Raw genomic sequence first — 16,468 nt, 5'->3', positions numbered from 1 at the left:
TGTACTCTGCAGAATAGTCATAGGGACCTTTGGGGAGGAACTGAGACCTGAGCTGAACCCTAAAGGACAAGCAGAACTTGCTCTCTTACTCTGGCAAGAGAAAGGCATTTGGGGAAGGTGGAAGAACCCGAGCATGATGTGGAGGTGGGAGTGTACTGGTGTAATGGGGGAGTGCATGGGGTAGTGAGTAGGGCAGGAGAGCACAGTCAGTTGAGGCAGGGACCAACCGAGAGGGCTTCCAAAGCCAGGCCTTGTGGGCATACTTAGAAGGGGCCCAGGGCTCTGTGCCATTCCTGGCAAAGCCTTCCCAGATGCAGTTTACTGAGCAACTGCCACACACCGGGTGGGCACTAGGCAGGATCCAGGGAGTAGCTCCTCTCAGCTCTGTGCTCCACAACCTGGGCTCCAAGGGTCCTGTGGTGACATATGTAGACCACACCTATGAAGGGGATGAAAGACAGCACAGGGCAGAGAAGGTGCACCTTGGGACAGGCAGAGAAGACAATCAGGGACCGAGACAGAAACAATGCCAGTGAAAGTCAAAGAAGACAGCCAGGGACAAGGACAACTATAGATTAAGGACATGAAGAGGGCACAGGAAATGGGACAGGATGGAGAGCGGGTCTCAGAGATGAAGGTCAAGGGAAACACCTCTCCACTCCACAGTGCTGCGAGAAAAGGCAGGGGCCTGGGTTCAAAACCACTGATGAGCTCTGTGACTTGGGCAAGCCCTGAGCCTGCTGAAGGAGGATGAGGACAATGGGACAACAGTGCCACTCACAGGTGGGTTACTGGGGCTCAGGGCAAGCACCCCATGGAGGCACCTGAGCCCTCTGGAACAGTACTTTAAGGCTAAGTCCTAACAGGAGTCCATAGTATGACCTGAAGGGCTGGCCTGCAGGGGATGCAGCCTCCCTGCAGTGGCCCTGTCCTGGCAGGGCAGGAGCAGACTTGTGAAGGAGGCGCAGGCAGCAGAGGCCATCCATCCGAGGGGCTGGTGTGCCCCCTAGTGGCCACCTGCCCCTTCACCGTGGCCCCAGGAGATCCTCAGGCAGGCAGTGAAGAGGGGCACTCCTGGGGCAGCAGCCCCACTGGTTTTCCTCTCAACTTGAGAGCTCAGTGTTTGGAACCTACTGCTTAATGAACAACCCAGAAAAAAACAATCAGTAAGGACTAGGAAATTCACCTTCCAAAAAGGCAGAGAATAGGGTCCCTCCGAATGTGAACCATGGGCCTAGAGGGGTCTACTGCTGGGAGCCTTCTACTTCAGGAGAACTCCCGTCAACTCTATGCCTGCCACCCCTTCCACTCCTTCCTCCCGGCCCCGGCGCCAGGCCCTTGCTACCTACCCATTCTCTAATAGTGTCTTCAGGTCCAGCACAGCACCAAGGCCGCCCACATCCCCAGATCCCATGGTCTTCCTGGACCCTGGTGCATGGCCATGCTGGGGACCCTCTGTCCTAGGTCCAGGCACCACCCTCCCTTAGCTCTCTACCTGCCACCTTCTCCTTGTAGGCTTTGGATCCTTCTTCCAATGAACTGTCATTTCCTCCTGGAGGCACTCCTGGCCTCTGAACATAAACCATGTCCACCTTTCCACCTTCAGCTCTGGGCACCACCAGGGCCAGAGACTTAGGTGAAGCTTCACTCCCACAGCTCCAGGTACTTAAGTTCAACAACCAACAATCACTCTGGGAGGTGCCCAACCCAGAACATGCACACAAGGTGCCCTTCTTTTTTTTTTATTTTAATATTTATTTTTTAGTTATCGGTGGACACAACATCTTGTTTATATGTGGTGCTGAGGATCGAACCCGGGCCGCACGCACGCCAGGCGAGCACCCTACCACTTGAGCCACATCCCCAACCACAAGGTGCCCTTCTGGCACCTTGTGGCACCTACTGCACGTGCCAGTATCAGTGCAGGGGCTCTTCTTGGAGCCCAGGACCCAGTCTCATGATATCCACTCCTTAATCCACCACTTAGCACTCAGCGCTCCTCCCTATGGCTGTGCGTGTCTGCCCTGGTTTCTACCACCCCCGACTAAGGAATTATTCTTTCCATCCCTCAGGAAGTTGTCCAACATCCGTGTTGGACACTGCTCATCTGCTATGCTCTGTCCACACAGCAGCCAGGAAAGCACTCAAAACAAAACTGCTCACCTCACCATCAACTGCCCTCTGACTTAGTTGTAAATGTACAGCATGCCTTTATTTTATTTCACGTGGTGCTGAGGATCGAATCCAGTGCCTCACACATGCTAGGCAAGTGCTCTACCACTGAGCTACAGCCCCAGCCCTGCCCTCTGACTTTTAATACTTTGATGCTTTCCTGTTGCCCCTGAGGCCTGGGTACTTGTCTCCCCTGGTGTCCAGCCAGGTACCTGCCCCAGGATTACTCCCAAACCCAGACCTCTGCTCCACAGCCCCTGTTTCCCCAGCCTCTCTGACAAACTCAAAGTACCACTTCCCTTTCAGAGGTAGGTCCCAGGTCACAACTTGCTGTTCATCTGTACCACCCTTTATGGAAGGTGGCCATGTCCAACAGCATGGGGCTTCCACAGAACCCTGCATATGGAAGCCACCAAACATGAGCCTCGAGTTTGGATAAACCATTAAGGCAGTAGTGTGAGGTTGATTCGAGGACAGGATGGAGCTAAATCGCAAAGGCCAGGCACCAGCAGCGGGCAGCAGCATGGGGCTCTCTTCAGGCCCATTCTGATAGAGCCCAAGTGGGGTGGGAGTTCATAAATGTCCCACCTGACTTCATTGCCCTTTGGCTTCATAAATCCTGCCACATCTGCAAGGTACAGGCACGGCTGGCCCTGTGCAGAGGCCCACAGACTCACTGCCTACTTACCTTGCACGCCGTGCCCACAAGCACTCCATCCCGGCTCCAGACAACACTCTGCACCAGGTCCCCATGGGCCTCCAGCTCTGCAGAGAAGCAGCCAAAGTCAGGCCCCAGCTCATAAGGGGACCAGAGAAGCAGGCTGGGGCAGGCCTGGGGCAGGCCTGGTGTAGGGTAACTCCCAGGGTTAAGGCAGCAGCAGCAGCAAAAAGGATCCCTCTCAGCTAGGAAGAAACAGGCAGCAGCTCCCTCCAGACAGAGGCATGTATACCAGGGGCTTCTGCCTACAACTCTGCCCTTGTCGGGTCGAATCTGTACTCAACAACCTCCTATGGCTCCTTGTTCCTCGGTCTGGCTCTCACTTCCTACCAGGCTCACTTCCGCTCACTCTGCCATCCCTACTGGGTCACCGCAGCCCTGGACCTCTGCTCCTGCCAACTCCACTCTCTTCCCCTAGCAAGGGTTTTCAAATACATCCATCCACATGTTCTTTGAAACTCTTCCTGTTGTGGGTTGAATCGTATCCCTGCAAAAGATGCTGAAGTCCTAAGTCCTAGTGCCTGTGAATGTGACATAATTTGAAACTGGGTTCTTTTAGGCTGGGGTAGCTCAGGGGTAGAGCTTGTGCTAAGCAGGTGAGAGGCCCTGGGTTAGAGCTCCAGCACCAAAAAGAAAAGAAAAAGGAATATTGTTTCTTTGAAATGCAATATAACTGGTAGGCTTATAAAAATGGGAACTTGGGAGAATGGGAAAATGGGAACAAGACAAACACGAATGGAGGGAAAGAAGGAAGACAGACAAATCAGGGAACTCTAGAGGCAAGCCCTGGAACAGACCTTCCCACAGCCTCGTGAGGTGCTGATCATGCCTACACCTCAATCTGCCTCCTAAACCCCAGAACTGTTAGATAACAACTCCTGATATTTTACACCACCCCGTTTGTGGTTCTTCGCACTGGCAGTCTTAGACACTAATACCCTCCACTTCTGAGTGTGAGGAGCACTTAGTGACTCTCTTCCAAAACAGAGAAGCTGGTAGGCATGTTGGTGTGTGACCTGGGTCCCAAGTCAGGTCAGAAAATGCACTATGCTTCCTCTCTGTTCCCTCAGGGCACTCGAGCAGCCATCAAGGGACCCACAAGGGAGCAACTGAGCCTTCCTGTCCACAGCCAGCACCTTGTGAGTGAGTTGTCTTAGAAGCGGCTCCCCCAGCACAGGTCAAGCCTTCAGACAAGTGCATCCTCAGGAGAACCGAGCCAGAACCGCCAGGCTTAGCCACTCCCACATCCTGGCCCCTCAAAGGCTCTGAGGTAATAAATGCTTGTATTTGTTTTAAGTATCTAGTTTTGGGTAATTTGTTCCAAAGCAATAGATAACCACCAAGATTCCCTCCCCTGGACTAATCCCAGTTCTACTACCCACGAGTGCCACAGCCATGGCCAAGTTACCTGACCTCCTGGGCAGGAACTGACACATTCCAAAGGAGCTGCTGTGCAGACAGATGTGCAGGCCCTCAGCACAATGCCAGGCACACAAAAAGAGCCTGGGAGGGGTAACAAAAAAGTTGCTCCCTAACAAGAGGCAGGCCTCATCACCTCCACTGTCACTTCCAGGGTCAGGCTGGTCTTCTAGGCCACCCCAGGGGCTCACCAGGGCAAGACCTACACCTTATATTTCACTTTTCTTTTCCCTCATGGCAAAAAATGACTTCATGGTGGGTTAAGCAGATGAGAGGCCCTGGGTTAGAGCTCCAGCACCAAAAAGAAAAGAAAAAGGAATATTGTTCCTGGCTGAATTTTCAGTAACTGAGGCATCAGAAAGGACTCCCTAGGACACAGGCTGTGCTGACAGCCCTCTATGGTGACCTCAGTCCACTGCCAACACTGGCATATCACAGGGCTCAGCTGCAGGCCGCCAACATCACCATCACTTAAACACTGAAGAATCGGACCCAGCACTGTGACCTCTCCATGGGGATTGAGGGAGGAGACACAAGCACCCATGGGAGGGGTGCCTTAAAGAACAAAACCTCCGCTTCCAGGTGGGAAGGCAGGGGTTTGTTTTCAACACTGAAAACAGTTCCAGGGGTTGGAATGTGCGGCTGAGTGGTAGAGTGCTTGCCTGGCATGCAAGAGGCCCTGGGTTCAACCTCTACCCCTGACACACACTCAAAAAGAAAGATATTTATAAAGTTTTTTTCAAGCAATAACAGTATAAGGAAGTTATGTAGAAAAATGGAGGAAAACAATAGAAAATAAAATAGCTAAGAAATGAAAACAGATGCCTATGTGGAGAGGGACAGATGCTTATCATAAGGCTTACAGAAGTTGCACTGTGCAACTTTTTTATTTTGATACTTTTTTATTTTTATATTTTGATACAAGGGATTGAACCCAGGGGTGCTTCATCAGTGAGCCACATCCCTAGCCCTTTTCCTTTTTTTTTTTTTTTTTTTTTAGTTTTTAGTTGTGGAGGGACACAATACCTTTATTTTATTTATTTATTTTTATGAGGATCGAATCCAGTGCCTCACATATGCTAGGCAAGTGCTCTACCACTGAGCTATGACCCCAGCCCCCTTTTCATTTTTTTGAGACAGGGTCTTGCTAAGTTGCTTAGGGCCTAAGTTTCTGAGGCTAGCTTTGAACCTGCAATCCTCCCGTCTCAGCCTCCCAAGACTCTGGGATTATAGGCATGTGCCACTGCGCCTAGCAAACTTAGGGTGTGTGTGTGTGTTGCTAAGAATGAAACCCAGGCCCTCATGTGTGCTAGGCAAGTGCTCTGCCACTGAGCTAAACAACCAACCCTGCTATTTTTTTCTTTTTTAAAATTTTTTTATGAATTAGGGATTGGACCCAGGGGCACTCTACTACTGAGCTCCATTCCTAGGCCTTTTTAAAATTTTATTTTGAGGGAGGGTCTTGATAAGTTGCCAAGGTTGGCCTTGAATTGTCCTCCTTCTGCCTTAGCCTCCAAGTTGTTTCAGGACTGCACCACCATGCCTGGTCCTAATACGAATTGTAAAAGTCATATTATTGAAACAACATGCCAGGCATGGTGGTTCATACCTGTAACCCCAGCAGTTTGGGAGGCTGAAGCAGGAAGATCACAAGTTCAAAGCCAGCTTTAGCAATTTGGCAAGGCCCTAAGAAACTTAGTGAGACACTATCTCAAAAAATTAAAAGGGGGGCTGGGGATGTGGCTCAAGCGGTAGCGCGCTTGCCTGGCATGCGTGCGGCCCGGGTTCAATCCTCAGCACCACATACCAACAAAGATGTTGTGTCTGCCGAGAACTAAAAAATAAATATTAAAAGTTCTCTCTCTCTTTCTCTCTCTCTCTCTCTCTCTCTCCTCTCTCACTCTCTTTAAAAAAAAAAAATTAAAAGGGGATCTGGGGTTGCAGGTCAGTGGCAGAGCACTTGCAGAGCACATGTGAGGCACTGAGTTCAATCCTCAGCACCACATAGAAAAATAAATAAATAAAATAAAGTTATAAAAAAAAAGGTTTAAAAGGGATGAGGGGGCTGGATGTGTGAGGCACTGGGTTCAATCCTTAGCACCGCATAAAAATGAAACAAAATAAAGGCATTCTATCTACTTTTTTTTTTTTTTTTTTTTTTTTTGGTGCTGGGTGTGGAACCCAGGGCCTTGTGCATGCAAGGCAAGTACTCTACCAACTGAGCTATATCCCCAGCCCCTGTCTATCTACTATTACAAAAATTTAAAAAAAAAGGGGGGGGATGGGAATATACCAAAAAAATAAAACAAAACAACAACAAGGAAAGGAAGGGCTGTCCAGGGCACCAGGGAGGCCACACCTGTCAGAGACTGCTGCTTGGCTGCGTCCCAGACCTTCACGGCTCTGCCTGCTGAACTCGCCAGAACGCCGTCTGTGGTGGGGTGAAATCGCAGTACTTCCACTGGCAGCGCTTCAGGGCCCAGCACCACTCCAGGCACTGAGGGGAGGGCCTGGCCAGGACCTGGCAGCCGCCACAGCTTCACCTATGGAAGAACTGAGTTTGTAAACCAGGGCTGCCCCTGGCCCCAGAGAGGTCCCATGCTGAACAAGGCCAGTCTATAAAGAAAACACCCTTTGGCTGGTCAGGGGTACCTCGCCCACCTCAGCTGTTCGGGTTGGGGGCTGCATATTCTATGTCCCGGGGAGGGAGGGAACCCAGTTCAGAGCTCACAGGGTGTGGCCAAAGGCTGGTCAGAGTGGGGACAGGGGCTCTGCTGTCCCCTTCAGTCTCTCACATCACCCAGACTCCTTCCCTTGGGCAATAATATGGTGTAAAGGCTAGTCACCACCACAGCTGCGGGCAGGTACTCAGGGCCCAAGGGCCTGAGGAAGGGGAGCAAGTGAAGACCCTGTGGGAGTTCAGAAAGCTGGGGTAGGTGGGACATGACCAGCTCCTCCAAATGGCTCCACTCACCGTCCTGTCAGCAGAGCCTGTGCCCAGAAGGAAATCATCAAAGGGAGAGAAGTCCAAGTCAGTTACCAGGTCTGTGGGGGAAGAATGCATGAACTTGCTGTAATGTCCTGTTTCCAACTCAGCAGGATCCACCCAGGCTGGAACCAAAGCTCAATTCTATGGAGGTAACACCTTCTTCCCAGACAGAGGTAAAAGCGAGAGCCCTTCTGGACACCATGGGAGCAAATGCCCTAGGCCCCTCCTGCGACACATGTCCACCATAGCCCTGTTGTCCCAGGGTGGTCAAAGGCATCAGGACGCTCACAGGAAAATGAGCAGGAAGCTCCTCAGGTTACCAGGCATCTGTGTGGACATAGTGGCCCAATCCAGGCCTCTCAAGGCAGCACAGACTTCAGTTGCAAAAGGTCCCAAGTCACCCAACAAATACTTCCTTGGCTGAAGCAAGCAGAAGTTAGTCTCAGGTTGCTGGTACAGGACATGGGGGCACTTAAAGTCAGCCAGAATCCAAAAGGGAAACAAGGCTGGTGATGTGGGTTGGAGCTGGAGGGTGGGGAGGGTGGACAGTGGACAGGACTGTGGGCCAGCATCCCTGCTACCTGCCGTAGGGCTGAGCAAGACAGTTTCCTCATAGCCAGAAGAGACAAGAGAGGATAGCTATGGAAAAGCTCCCCTTGGATAGCCCTGCCTGTATTCCCAGCCAGCAGGCCCACACTAGCCCTGGGCCCAGAGGCAAGAAACCCTGCTACCCTGATCTTGGGGCTCCTCAGGCAGGTTCTGAGGGAGCTAGAGTTCAGCTACCCTCAAGGGTAGCTTCTTGGGGTGCTCTTACAAGAAAAGGCTCTGAGGAATGGCCATCACAATGACGCTACCACCCACCCATAGACAAGTGGTCCAGCATCTGTTTATAGAATGCTAGTGATGGCGGGGCTTACCACCTTTCAAAGACATCACCCACCAACTTGGGTGGCTCCACCATGGACACAAAGCATCGAGAAGTAAACATGAAGCCAGGCCCAGTGGTGCACACCTGTAATCTCAGCTACTGAGGAGGCTGAAGCAGGAATATCATAAACTCAAGGACAGGCTCAGCAACTTAGAAAGACCTGTCTCAAAATAAAATTTAAGAAGGGCCAGGGATGCAGCTCAGTATACAGCACCTGTCTAGCATGAGACCCCCTTGGTTTGAACCCAAGTACCACCAAAAAAACAAATATACATACACACATACACACACACACACACACACACACACACACACAGGATAAGTTATGCTATAAGATGAACAAGGCAGAAAATGTGTGATCCTGAAAATGATGGCACCTGGGCAGGACTCATGAGTCCACTCAGTCCATCTGTTAGAGTGGGAAAAACTGGGCACCAGAGCAATCATAATCCATATACTCAGTCATCTTAGTTGAGCTATTTAATCCCCAAAATGTAGAGGAAAAAAATCACAAACTGCTAATGTTCTCAATCAAAAGCTATAACCTGAACCAGGCACAGTGCACACCTATAATCCCAGAGACTCGAGAGGCTGAGGCAGGAGGATTGCAAGTTCATAGCCAGCCTCAGCAATTTAGCAAAACACTTAGCAACTCAACAAGGCCCTATCTCTAAATACAAAAAAGGGATTGAGATGTGGCCCAGTGGTTAAGCGCCCCTGAGTTCAATCCCCAGTACCAAAACCAAAAACCAAAACCCCCAAAAACAAAAGCTACAATGTGGACAAAAACAAAAATGTAAAAAATCTTGGCCCTCATGGTCCGGTCTCTACTGATATCTTTAGATTAGCTCTTATCACTCCAGTACTGAGAACTGGTTTATTATTAGTCATTATTGCAAGATACAAAAAAAAAAAAAAAAAAAGACCTTATGCCAGACAGTGGCAAATGCCTGTAATCCCATCTTGGGCAACTTAGCAAGACCCTGTCTTAAGATAAAAAATAAAAAGGGCTGGGGATGTAGCTCAGTGGTAAAGTGTCCTTGGGTTCAATCCCCAGGACTGAGGGGAAGAAAAAAGGTAGGGTATTACCTACTTTAGCATTTCAGGACCATATAGTCTCTGTCAACTATTTCACTCTGGGCAGGAGGTGTAACTCGGTGATATAGCAGGTATTTGGTGTGCCCAAGGCCCCATGGGTTCAATCCCCAGCACAAAACAAAGCAAAACTACTCAACACCACAGTTAATACAAGAAAGTAGCCCAAACTGCAAGTCAGTGAACGGGTAAGGCTATGTTCCAATAAAACTATTTATGAAAACAGGTGGCTGGCTGGATATGACAACAATGTACAAACGTCTGCTACTGAGGCAGAAGGTGGATCAACGGTGGCCTGAGGCTGTGGTGCCCAAGGTGGAAGCAGATTAACCCCAAAGGAATCTTCTGGGGGAGGATGCAAACATCCTGAAACTGAACTGTGGTACACAAAATTCTAAAACTTTGATAAAAAGCATCAATTATTCACTTAAAACAGGCAATGTTTATATAGTATGTAAATGATGCCTCAATAGTTGTTTTTAAAATTTTAGATCAGGGGCTGGGGTTGTAGCTCAGTGTAAGGCTCTGGGTTCAATCCTCAGCACCACATAAAAAGATAAATAAATTAAATAAAGGTATTCTATCCATCTATAACTACAAAAAATATTTTTTTTAAAAATTTAGATCAGAAAACACAGATGAAGTTAGGCACAGTGGCGCATTTCCGTAATCCCAGGAGCTCAGGAGGCTAACACAGGAGGATCACAAGGTCAAAACCAGCCTCAGCACCTTAGCAAGGCCATAAGCAACTTAGTGAGACTGTCTCTAAGTAAAATACAAAAAGGGCTAGGGATGTGGATCAGTGGTTTAGTCCTGGGTTTAGTCCCCAGTACAAAACAAAACCAAAACACAACACAGACAACTTAGCACCTAGTATTCTAGATAAATATTGGCTATGGCTATTAACTGCCTTCATTGTCACTATCAGGATTCCTGCAGTCAGCAGCCTACCCAGTCAAAGGATCAAGGATCTTCCCCATGGGGCTGGGGATGTGGCTCAAGCGGTAGCGCGCTCGCCTGGCATGTGTGCGGCCCGGGTTCGATCCTCAGCAGCACCACATACCAACAAAGATGTTGTGTCCGCCGAGAACTAAAAAATAAATGTTAAAAATTCTTAAAAAAAAAAAAAAAAAAAAGGATCTTCCCCACTTCCCTCATCCCAAGGCCTCCCAATAGGCTGCCAGGAACACAGCAGAGTGCTTGGGCCCAGAGCTGCTGCAGCTGGACAGAGGAGACAAAGCCAGTCTGGCCAGTATTGCCTCGTCCTAAGGAAAGCAAACTGTTTCCTCAAAATGGGCAGGCTGCCAAGCGCCCTAGAAGCAGCTGCAGCAGACATCAGCTCTGTGTGAGGGCCTACCTCTGACCCAGCAGCCCAGCGTGGCCACCTCCTTGGAGGGCCCTGAGTGGCCTGACTGCAGAGGATGCCTAGGGTGAGAGGTGTCCCACGGAGCTCCAGGAGAAGATACAGGGCTAAGAGGCACACAGGAGTGAATCCCCCACATCGTGTCTCTGTCCACAGTGACAGAGAGCCAACCTAACCCTGGACCCTGAAGTGCACACCTCCCTCCTTCAGGTTAGAAAACCTGGAATGTCCAGCTTCCCACCTCTCTTCCTGGGCCAGAATTCTAATCTAGCCTTCTGAGTCCAGCCACTTTGCAGAACACAGTGAGGACTATAAGCCATGGGACCAGGGGGCCATGGGACCACACGTATAGCAATCCCTGACCCCAGGAAGGGCCAGTTCTAGGCTTCCTGGGTCAAGCACCCACTCACCTGAATGACAGCCCAGGTAGGCCACATGTCTCTTGTCTTCTCCTTGGCCTTCCAAGGCCATGATGCCCAACATACCTGTTAAGCAAACACAGGGGCTCTTTGACTCTGAGACTAATGGGGACTACCTACCTCCCAGCTCAGGGCTCCCAGAGGAGATAAAAACCAAAAGCTCAGCCTAGGACTTCTCCAGAGCCTCTATAAGTTCCCTTTGAACATAGTGGCCCAGAGTTAGGTTACACCCCACACAAGAACCATCTGTGTATCAGATATACAGATGCCACTGAAAAAAAAAGAGGTTTTCTTTTTCTCACATTGTGAGCCATATAAAAGATCAGCTGTGGGCTGGAGATGTTGTTCAATGGTAGAATACTTGCCTAGCATTCATGGTTTAATCCCCAGTGCCACAAAAGAAATAAAAAATAATAATAAGGTCAGTGTGGGGCCACTGGCTGCCACCTCTTCCACCTTTACCTGGAAAAGAAACCAATACCCCAAAGTAGAAGTGTTAAGTGTCTAAGAGAGAGGTTGAGGCTAACAGTATATATAAATCTTTAGATACAGCTCTGCCTAAAGCTCCTGACTTCTCAGACAAGCCAAAAAGGTTATCACGAACAGCCAAGGGTGTCCCAACTCATGCAAGGGCTTTTTAAATCTTTGCACTCTTATTAACCCCAGCTACTCCAGGCCCACAGACAAGAAATAAGTAGTCCATGGGGAGGGCGGGAAACAGAAGCATCAGTCCTCTTTCTACTCTCCTGGGCATACTCTTTTTTTTTTTTTTAATATTTATTTTTTAGAAGCAGTTGGACACAATACCTTTATTTTATTTATTTATTTGTATGTGGTGCTAAGGATTAAACCCAGGGACTCGCACATGCTAGGCGAGTGCTCTACCACTGAGCCACAACCCCAGCCCCTGAACATACTCTTGATGACCACAATCACTGGTTTATAAAAAAGTACACTGTATTATCAGGATCAATAGTTTATAATCCCAGTGACTTGGGAAGATCTCAAGTTCAAGGCCAGCCTCAGTAATTTAACAAGGCCCTGTATCAAAATTTTAAAAAATAAGTAATAAAAAAGACCGGGGATGGCCGGGTGCAGCAACGTACACCTGTAATCCCAATGGCTTGGGAGGCTGAGGCAGGAGGATCACAAGTTCAAAGCCAGTCTCACCAACTTAGTAAGGCCCTAAGCAACTTAGTGAGACCCTGTCTCAAAATAAAACATAAAAAGGAGGGGTTGAGGAGTAGCTCAGCTGGCAGAGTGCTTGCCTAACATGCACAAGGCATTAGGTTCAATCCCTGGCCAAAAACAAAAAAAACTGAGGATGCAGTTCAGTAATAAAGTGCCCCTGGGGTCAATTCCTAGTACCTTAAAACAACAGGAACACCTTAATCAAAATCAATCAGGGCTGGGGTTGTAGCTCAGTGGCAGATGGCTTGCCTTGCATGCATGAGGCACTGGGTTCAATCCTCAGCACCACATAAAAAATAAAATAAAGATAGTGTGTCTATCTATAACTAAAAAAATATTTTGAAAAAAAATTGGGCTGGGGTTATGTCTCAGTAGTAGAGCCTAGCACGTGTAAGACACTGAGATCATAAAAATAAAGGTCCGGGCTGGGGATGTGGCTCAAGCGGTAGCGCGCTTGCCTGGCATGCGTGCGGCCAGGGTTCGATCCTCAGCACCACATACCAACAAAGATGTTGTGTCCGCCGAGAACTAAAAAATAAATATTAAAAATTCTCTCTCTCTCTCTCTCTCTCTCTCCTCTCTCACTCTCTCTTTAAATAAATAAATAAATAAATAAAAATAAAGGTCCAACAACAACTAATAAGATGTTTTTTTAAAAATTGATCAGATTACTGCATACCGACTAGTAAGCAGGTGTCTAAGGCCCTGTGAGGCACTCACCTGAGCCCTTTTACCCCAAGACACTCCAAATCTCTGGTCTGCCAAGTCCCATGTCCTCCCTGTAACCAAGTCCACCCCATACCTGGACGGTCAGAGTTGAAGGCAATCAAGGTAGAGCTCGATTTAATCTGGTTCCCACATGAGGGGGTGGTTCCTGCACGAATGTCATTGATCCAGGCCTGAAAATAAAGAATAAGAAATGAGTGGTAGGGCTGGGGATGTGGCTCAAGCGGTAGTGCGCTTGCTTGCCTGGCATGCGTGCGGCCCGGGTTCGATCCTCAGCACCACATACAAACAAAGATGTTGTGTCCGCCAAAAACTAAAAAATAAATATTAAAAATTCTCTCTCTCTCTCTTTCTCTCTCTCTCTCTCCTCTCTCACTCTCTCTTAAAAAAAAAAAAAAAGAAAAAGAAAAAAAGAAACGAGTGGTAAAGGCCAGATTTCTACTCAAGACTAAAGCAGTGGGCAGAGGCCATAGTTCAGGAAACTCTACTCTAAAGCTGCAGCATTAGAGATGCATTATTTAGATCAAACCCTGTTCCCATTCACGCAGTCCTTTAGGAAATGCAAAATGTTCTTGAAATAACCTAAGTCACTAAGGGGGGTGATTTTGCTTATAAGTCAGTTCCCTAAAAAGGATGAAGAAGCTGTCAGAAGGAAGCCTATTTCTTTCAAAAGGAAAGGAGGGAGGGAGGCAGGAGGAGGAGGAGTGAGTAGCTAAGACAGAAGATGGCTCAGCTTCCCCAATGGTGCTGCTGAGGGCTCTGCCAGGGTTCAGGGACCCCTCCAAGCACTGGGAGAAAAGCACCCACTCTCAACAGGGAAAACTGAGGCTTGGCCTTATCAGAACATGCCCTTCCATTAAGTGTCCTAAATGAGTGAACACTTTACCCCCACAGGCATGGGGTGCTTTTTTTGAAACGAGATCAACAAGGCCCTCATATTTCCTCTGTTGGTGTCAAAACATAGCTCCTTGTTCCTTCCTGCCCCAATGACAGAGCACCCAACTTCCCAGTCCAACCACCTGCAGCATCACACCTAAATTTCTTACTTCAAAGTTCACTTGCCACCAGTAGAATATCAGTACCATCTTTATTTTTCCCTCCCAATTCATGTTTACCATACAAGCATAATGACAGACAGTCTCTTTGAAAAGGAGAAGAGACTGCCTATTCTCCTGTCTCCCTAATATAAACTCAAGTTTTGACTGCAATCTATGGTTCCATTAGGCGCCCCTTTCTGCACTTTACCTTGCTGGACTGAGACCCACTCAGGACCAGGGCCAGCCAAGTACTCTCCAGACCCCATGAGGAGCACTTACTGCACTACCAGCAATGGTCTTAATGCAAGATTAAACACTAAAAACTTCCCTCTGCCTTTCAAAGGGTCCCTACTGCACTGAGAACAAAACCCAACTTCTTCCACAGCCCCTCAGACTTGGCAGAACAGCTCTGCACTTAATTGTCACTATGCTTCCCTGATCACTGCTCTCCATCCACCTGCCTTCTTTTCAGTCCTCCACCAGACTCTTTCTCACTTCTCACCCTTTGAGCCTCAGTTGAAATCCAGGCAGCCTTCCCCATCACCCTACTGAAATTAACCCCCACATCATCACCCTCCATCTTTGCTCCTCATGAGTGTCCTTCAATGCACTTATTAAAACTTGCAAAGTGGCCGGGTGCAGTGGTCCATGCCTGTAATCCCAGCAGCTTAGGAGGATAAGGCAAGAAAGAGGAGTTCAAAGCCAGCCTCAGCAAAAGCCAGGATTTAAGCAACTCAGTGAGACCCTATCTCTAAATAAAATACAAAATAGGACTGAGGATGTGGCTCAGTGGTCCAGTGCCCCTGAGTTCAATCCCCAGTACCCCCGCTTTCCCCCAAACAAAACTTGCAATGCCCTTATATGTTTCTCTGCTTGCTGGCTATCTCCTTCATGTGGCTATCAGTGCGACCGAGAGAGAAAGGGAAATGCGGTTGCATTTCGGTGGCCCTGGCTTGCTTTGGGCCGTGATTGGGCCACTAGAGATCAGTTCCTAAGGCCTTCCAAATAACACGGGGAGTGGCAGACCAAGGCTGGCATCATCCGTGCAGCACATCCCTCATCAGACCTGTTGCCCTGCTGGAGGTCGGAGGTACCCCCACACACAGCAGTCGGCTCAGCTCTTCCTCTGAGCTCCACCTGCTCTGGCTTCCCCAGGCCCCACCCAGGCTCCGGCAGCATCACCAGAGTAAAGGAAGAGCTTGAAGCAGAGAAAGGAGGAAGCGCTGGCGGAAACCCGAGGGAGGGCCCGCTTCTGGCCAACGGCGCCCTTCTACAGCTGCCATACTCGGACTCGCCCAGGCCAGGGAAAGAGACGCAGCTCTCCCTCAGCCTGGCCCCGGGCAGAGGCGGTCCACGGCGGCGGGGAGGAGCGGGCAGGCTCCAGCAGCTTCCAGATCTCAGCTCCCCAACGAGGCCGACCGGAAGCAGGGAAGGGGGGCAGCCTCGCAAGTCTCAAGCCTGGCCCCAGTTGCAAGGGATACTTCGCCTCAGAGGTCCCGGAGCTAGGCAGGCGGGGCAGGCAGGCCGCCGGGATCACCGAACAGCGGGGCCACGTCTGCCCTCCTAGCAGCGACGGGGAGGCCCGGGCGCCTGGGCCTGAAGGGAGAGCCCGGGGGAAGTAGGGCTGGGAAACTTGGCAAGCCGGGGCGTCCACTGAGGGGCCGGCGCAGGGGGAGGGCGGCCCGAGGGGGCCGGTGCATGGGCTCGGGGCCAGCGGAGCAGGCTCACCTCGCGGCGGGGCAGCCGGGCCTCCAAGTGCCGGAACTTGGACACCTTGAAGCGGTTCATGGAGGCAGAGACCGTTTGCACACAGCTTGGGTGACCCGGGAGTCAGCTCTCAGGTGCACGCTCAGCAGCCGCGACTCCAGCTGCCTGCTGCCCCACCCGCAACCCTTGGTCCACGGCCACGCCCTGAGCGCCCCCGGCCAATCGTAGCCGTCTGCGGGCTTCCTGACCACGCCCCCAACCTCTCTAGCTAGGAGCGCGCGCGCCGTCGGTCCCGCCTCCCTGCCAATGGACGGCGAGGTCGTCCGCGAAGCCACGCCCAGATGCCGAGGCAGCGCCGGCGCGGGTGGGTGGTCACGTGCCTTGCGGCTTTCTGCCGGCGGCGGCGCGCGTGGGGACCTGGCTCAGCAATGGAGATTCTGCGGGCAGGATTTGTCCCAGGAGGCTTTTCAGTGTGTTAGGCGCCCCTTCCTGCACTACCTACCTCCTCAAGTAGGGAGGGCAGAAATTAGCAATTCCGGAGACAGGAAACCCGACTTAGGGCAGATATAGTTCGGTGTAGAGTGCTTGTCTACCGTGCTCCTGGTCTTAGCTTCGGGCCGCAGCAAAGAGAAAAAAAATAAAAAATAAAGGATAAGCCATTGGCCCCAGGTAACACCGATGTAAATGACAGAGGGGGAAACTGG

The 16,468-nt window shown here is 50.2% G+C and overlaps 1 protein-coding gene across 2 annotated transcripts in view; it reads right to left on the bottom strand.

The window, feature by feature from the left end:
* The window catches only part of Coro7 (coronin 7), a 55,970-nt gene extending 40,060 nt beyond the window's left edge, over nucleotides 1-15,910 (bottom strand). For both annotated transcript variants that reach the window (XM_026385277.2, XM_026385278.2), the window contains exons 1-6: nucleotides 15,786-15,910; nucleotides 13,097-13,193; nucleotides 11,095-11,169; nucleotides 7,284-7,354; nucleotides 6,669-6,852; nucleotides 2,861-2,937 (exon numbers count right to left, since the gene is read on the bottom strand). In XM_026385277.2, the coding sequence (XP_026241062.2) occupies nucleotides 2,861-2,937; nucleotides 6,669-6,852; nucleotides 7,284-7,354; nucleotides 11,095-11,169; nucleotides 13,097-13,193; nucleotides 15,786-15,845 (564 nt within the window). In that variant the 5' untranslated portion in view covers nucleotides 15,846-15,910. The remainder of the gene's footprint in view (nucleotides 1-2,860; nucleotides 2,938-6,668; nucleotides 6,853-7,283; nucleotides 7,355-11,094; nucleotides 11,170-13,096; nucleotides 13,194-15,785) is intronic.
* Nucleotides 15,911-16,468: the final 558 nt, after the last annotated feature.

This window comes from Urocitellus parryii, chromosome 9 (assembly GCF_045843805.1).
Source record: "Urocitellus parryii isolate mUroPar1 chromosome 9, mUroPar1.hap1, whole genome shotgun sequence".
NCBI classification, from domain to species: Eukaryota; Metazoa; Chordata; class Mammalia; order Rodentia; family Sciuridae; genus Urocitellus; species Urocitellus parryii.
The sequence above is the reverse complement of the archived record's forward strand: the minus strand, read 5'-3'. Positions and strand labels throughout refer to the sequence as shown.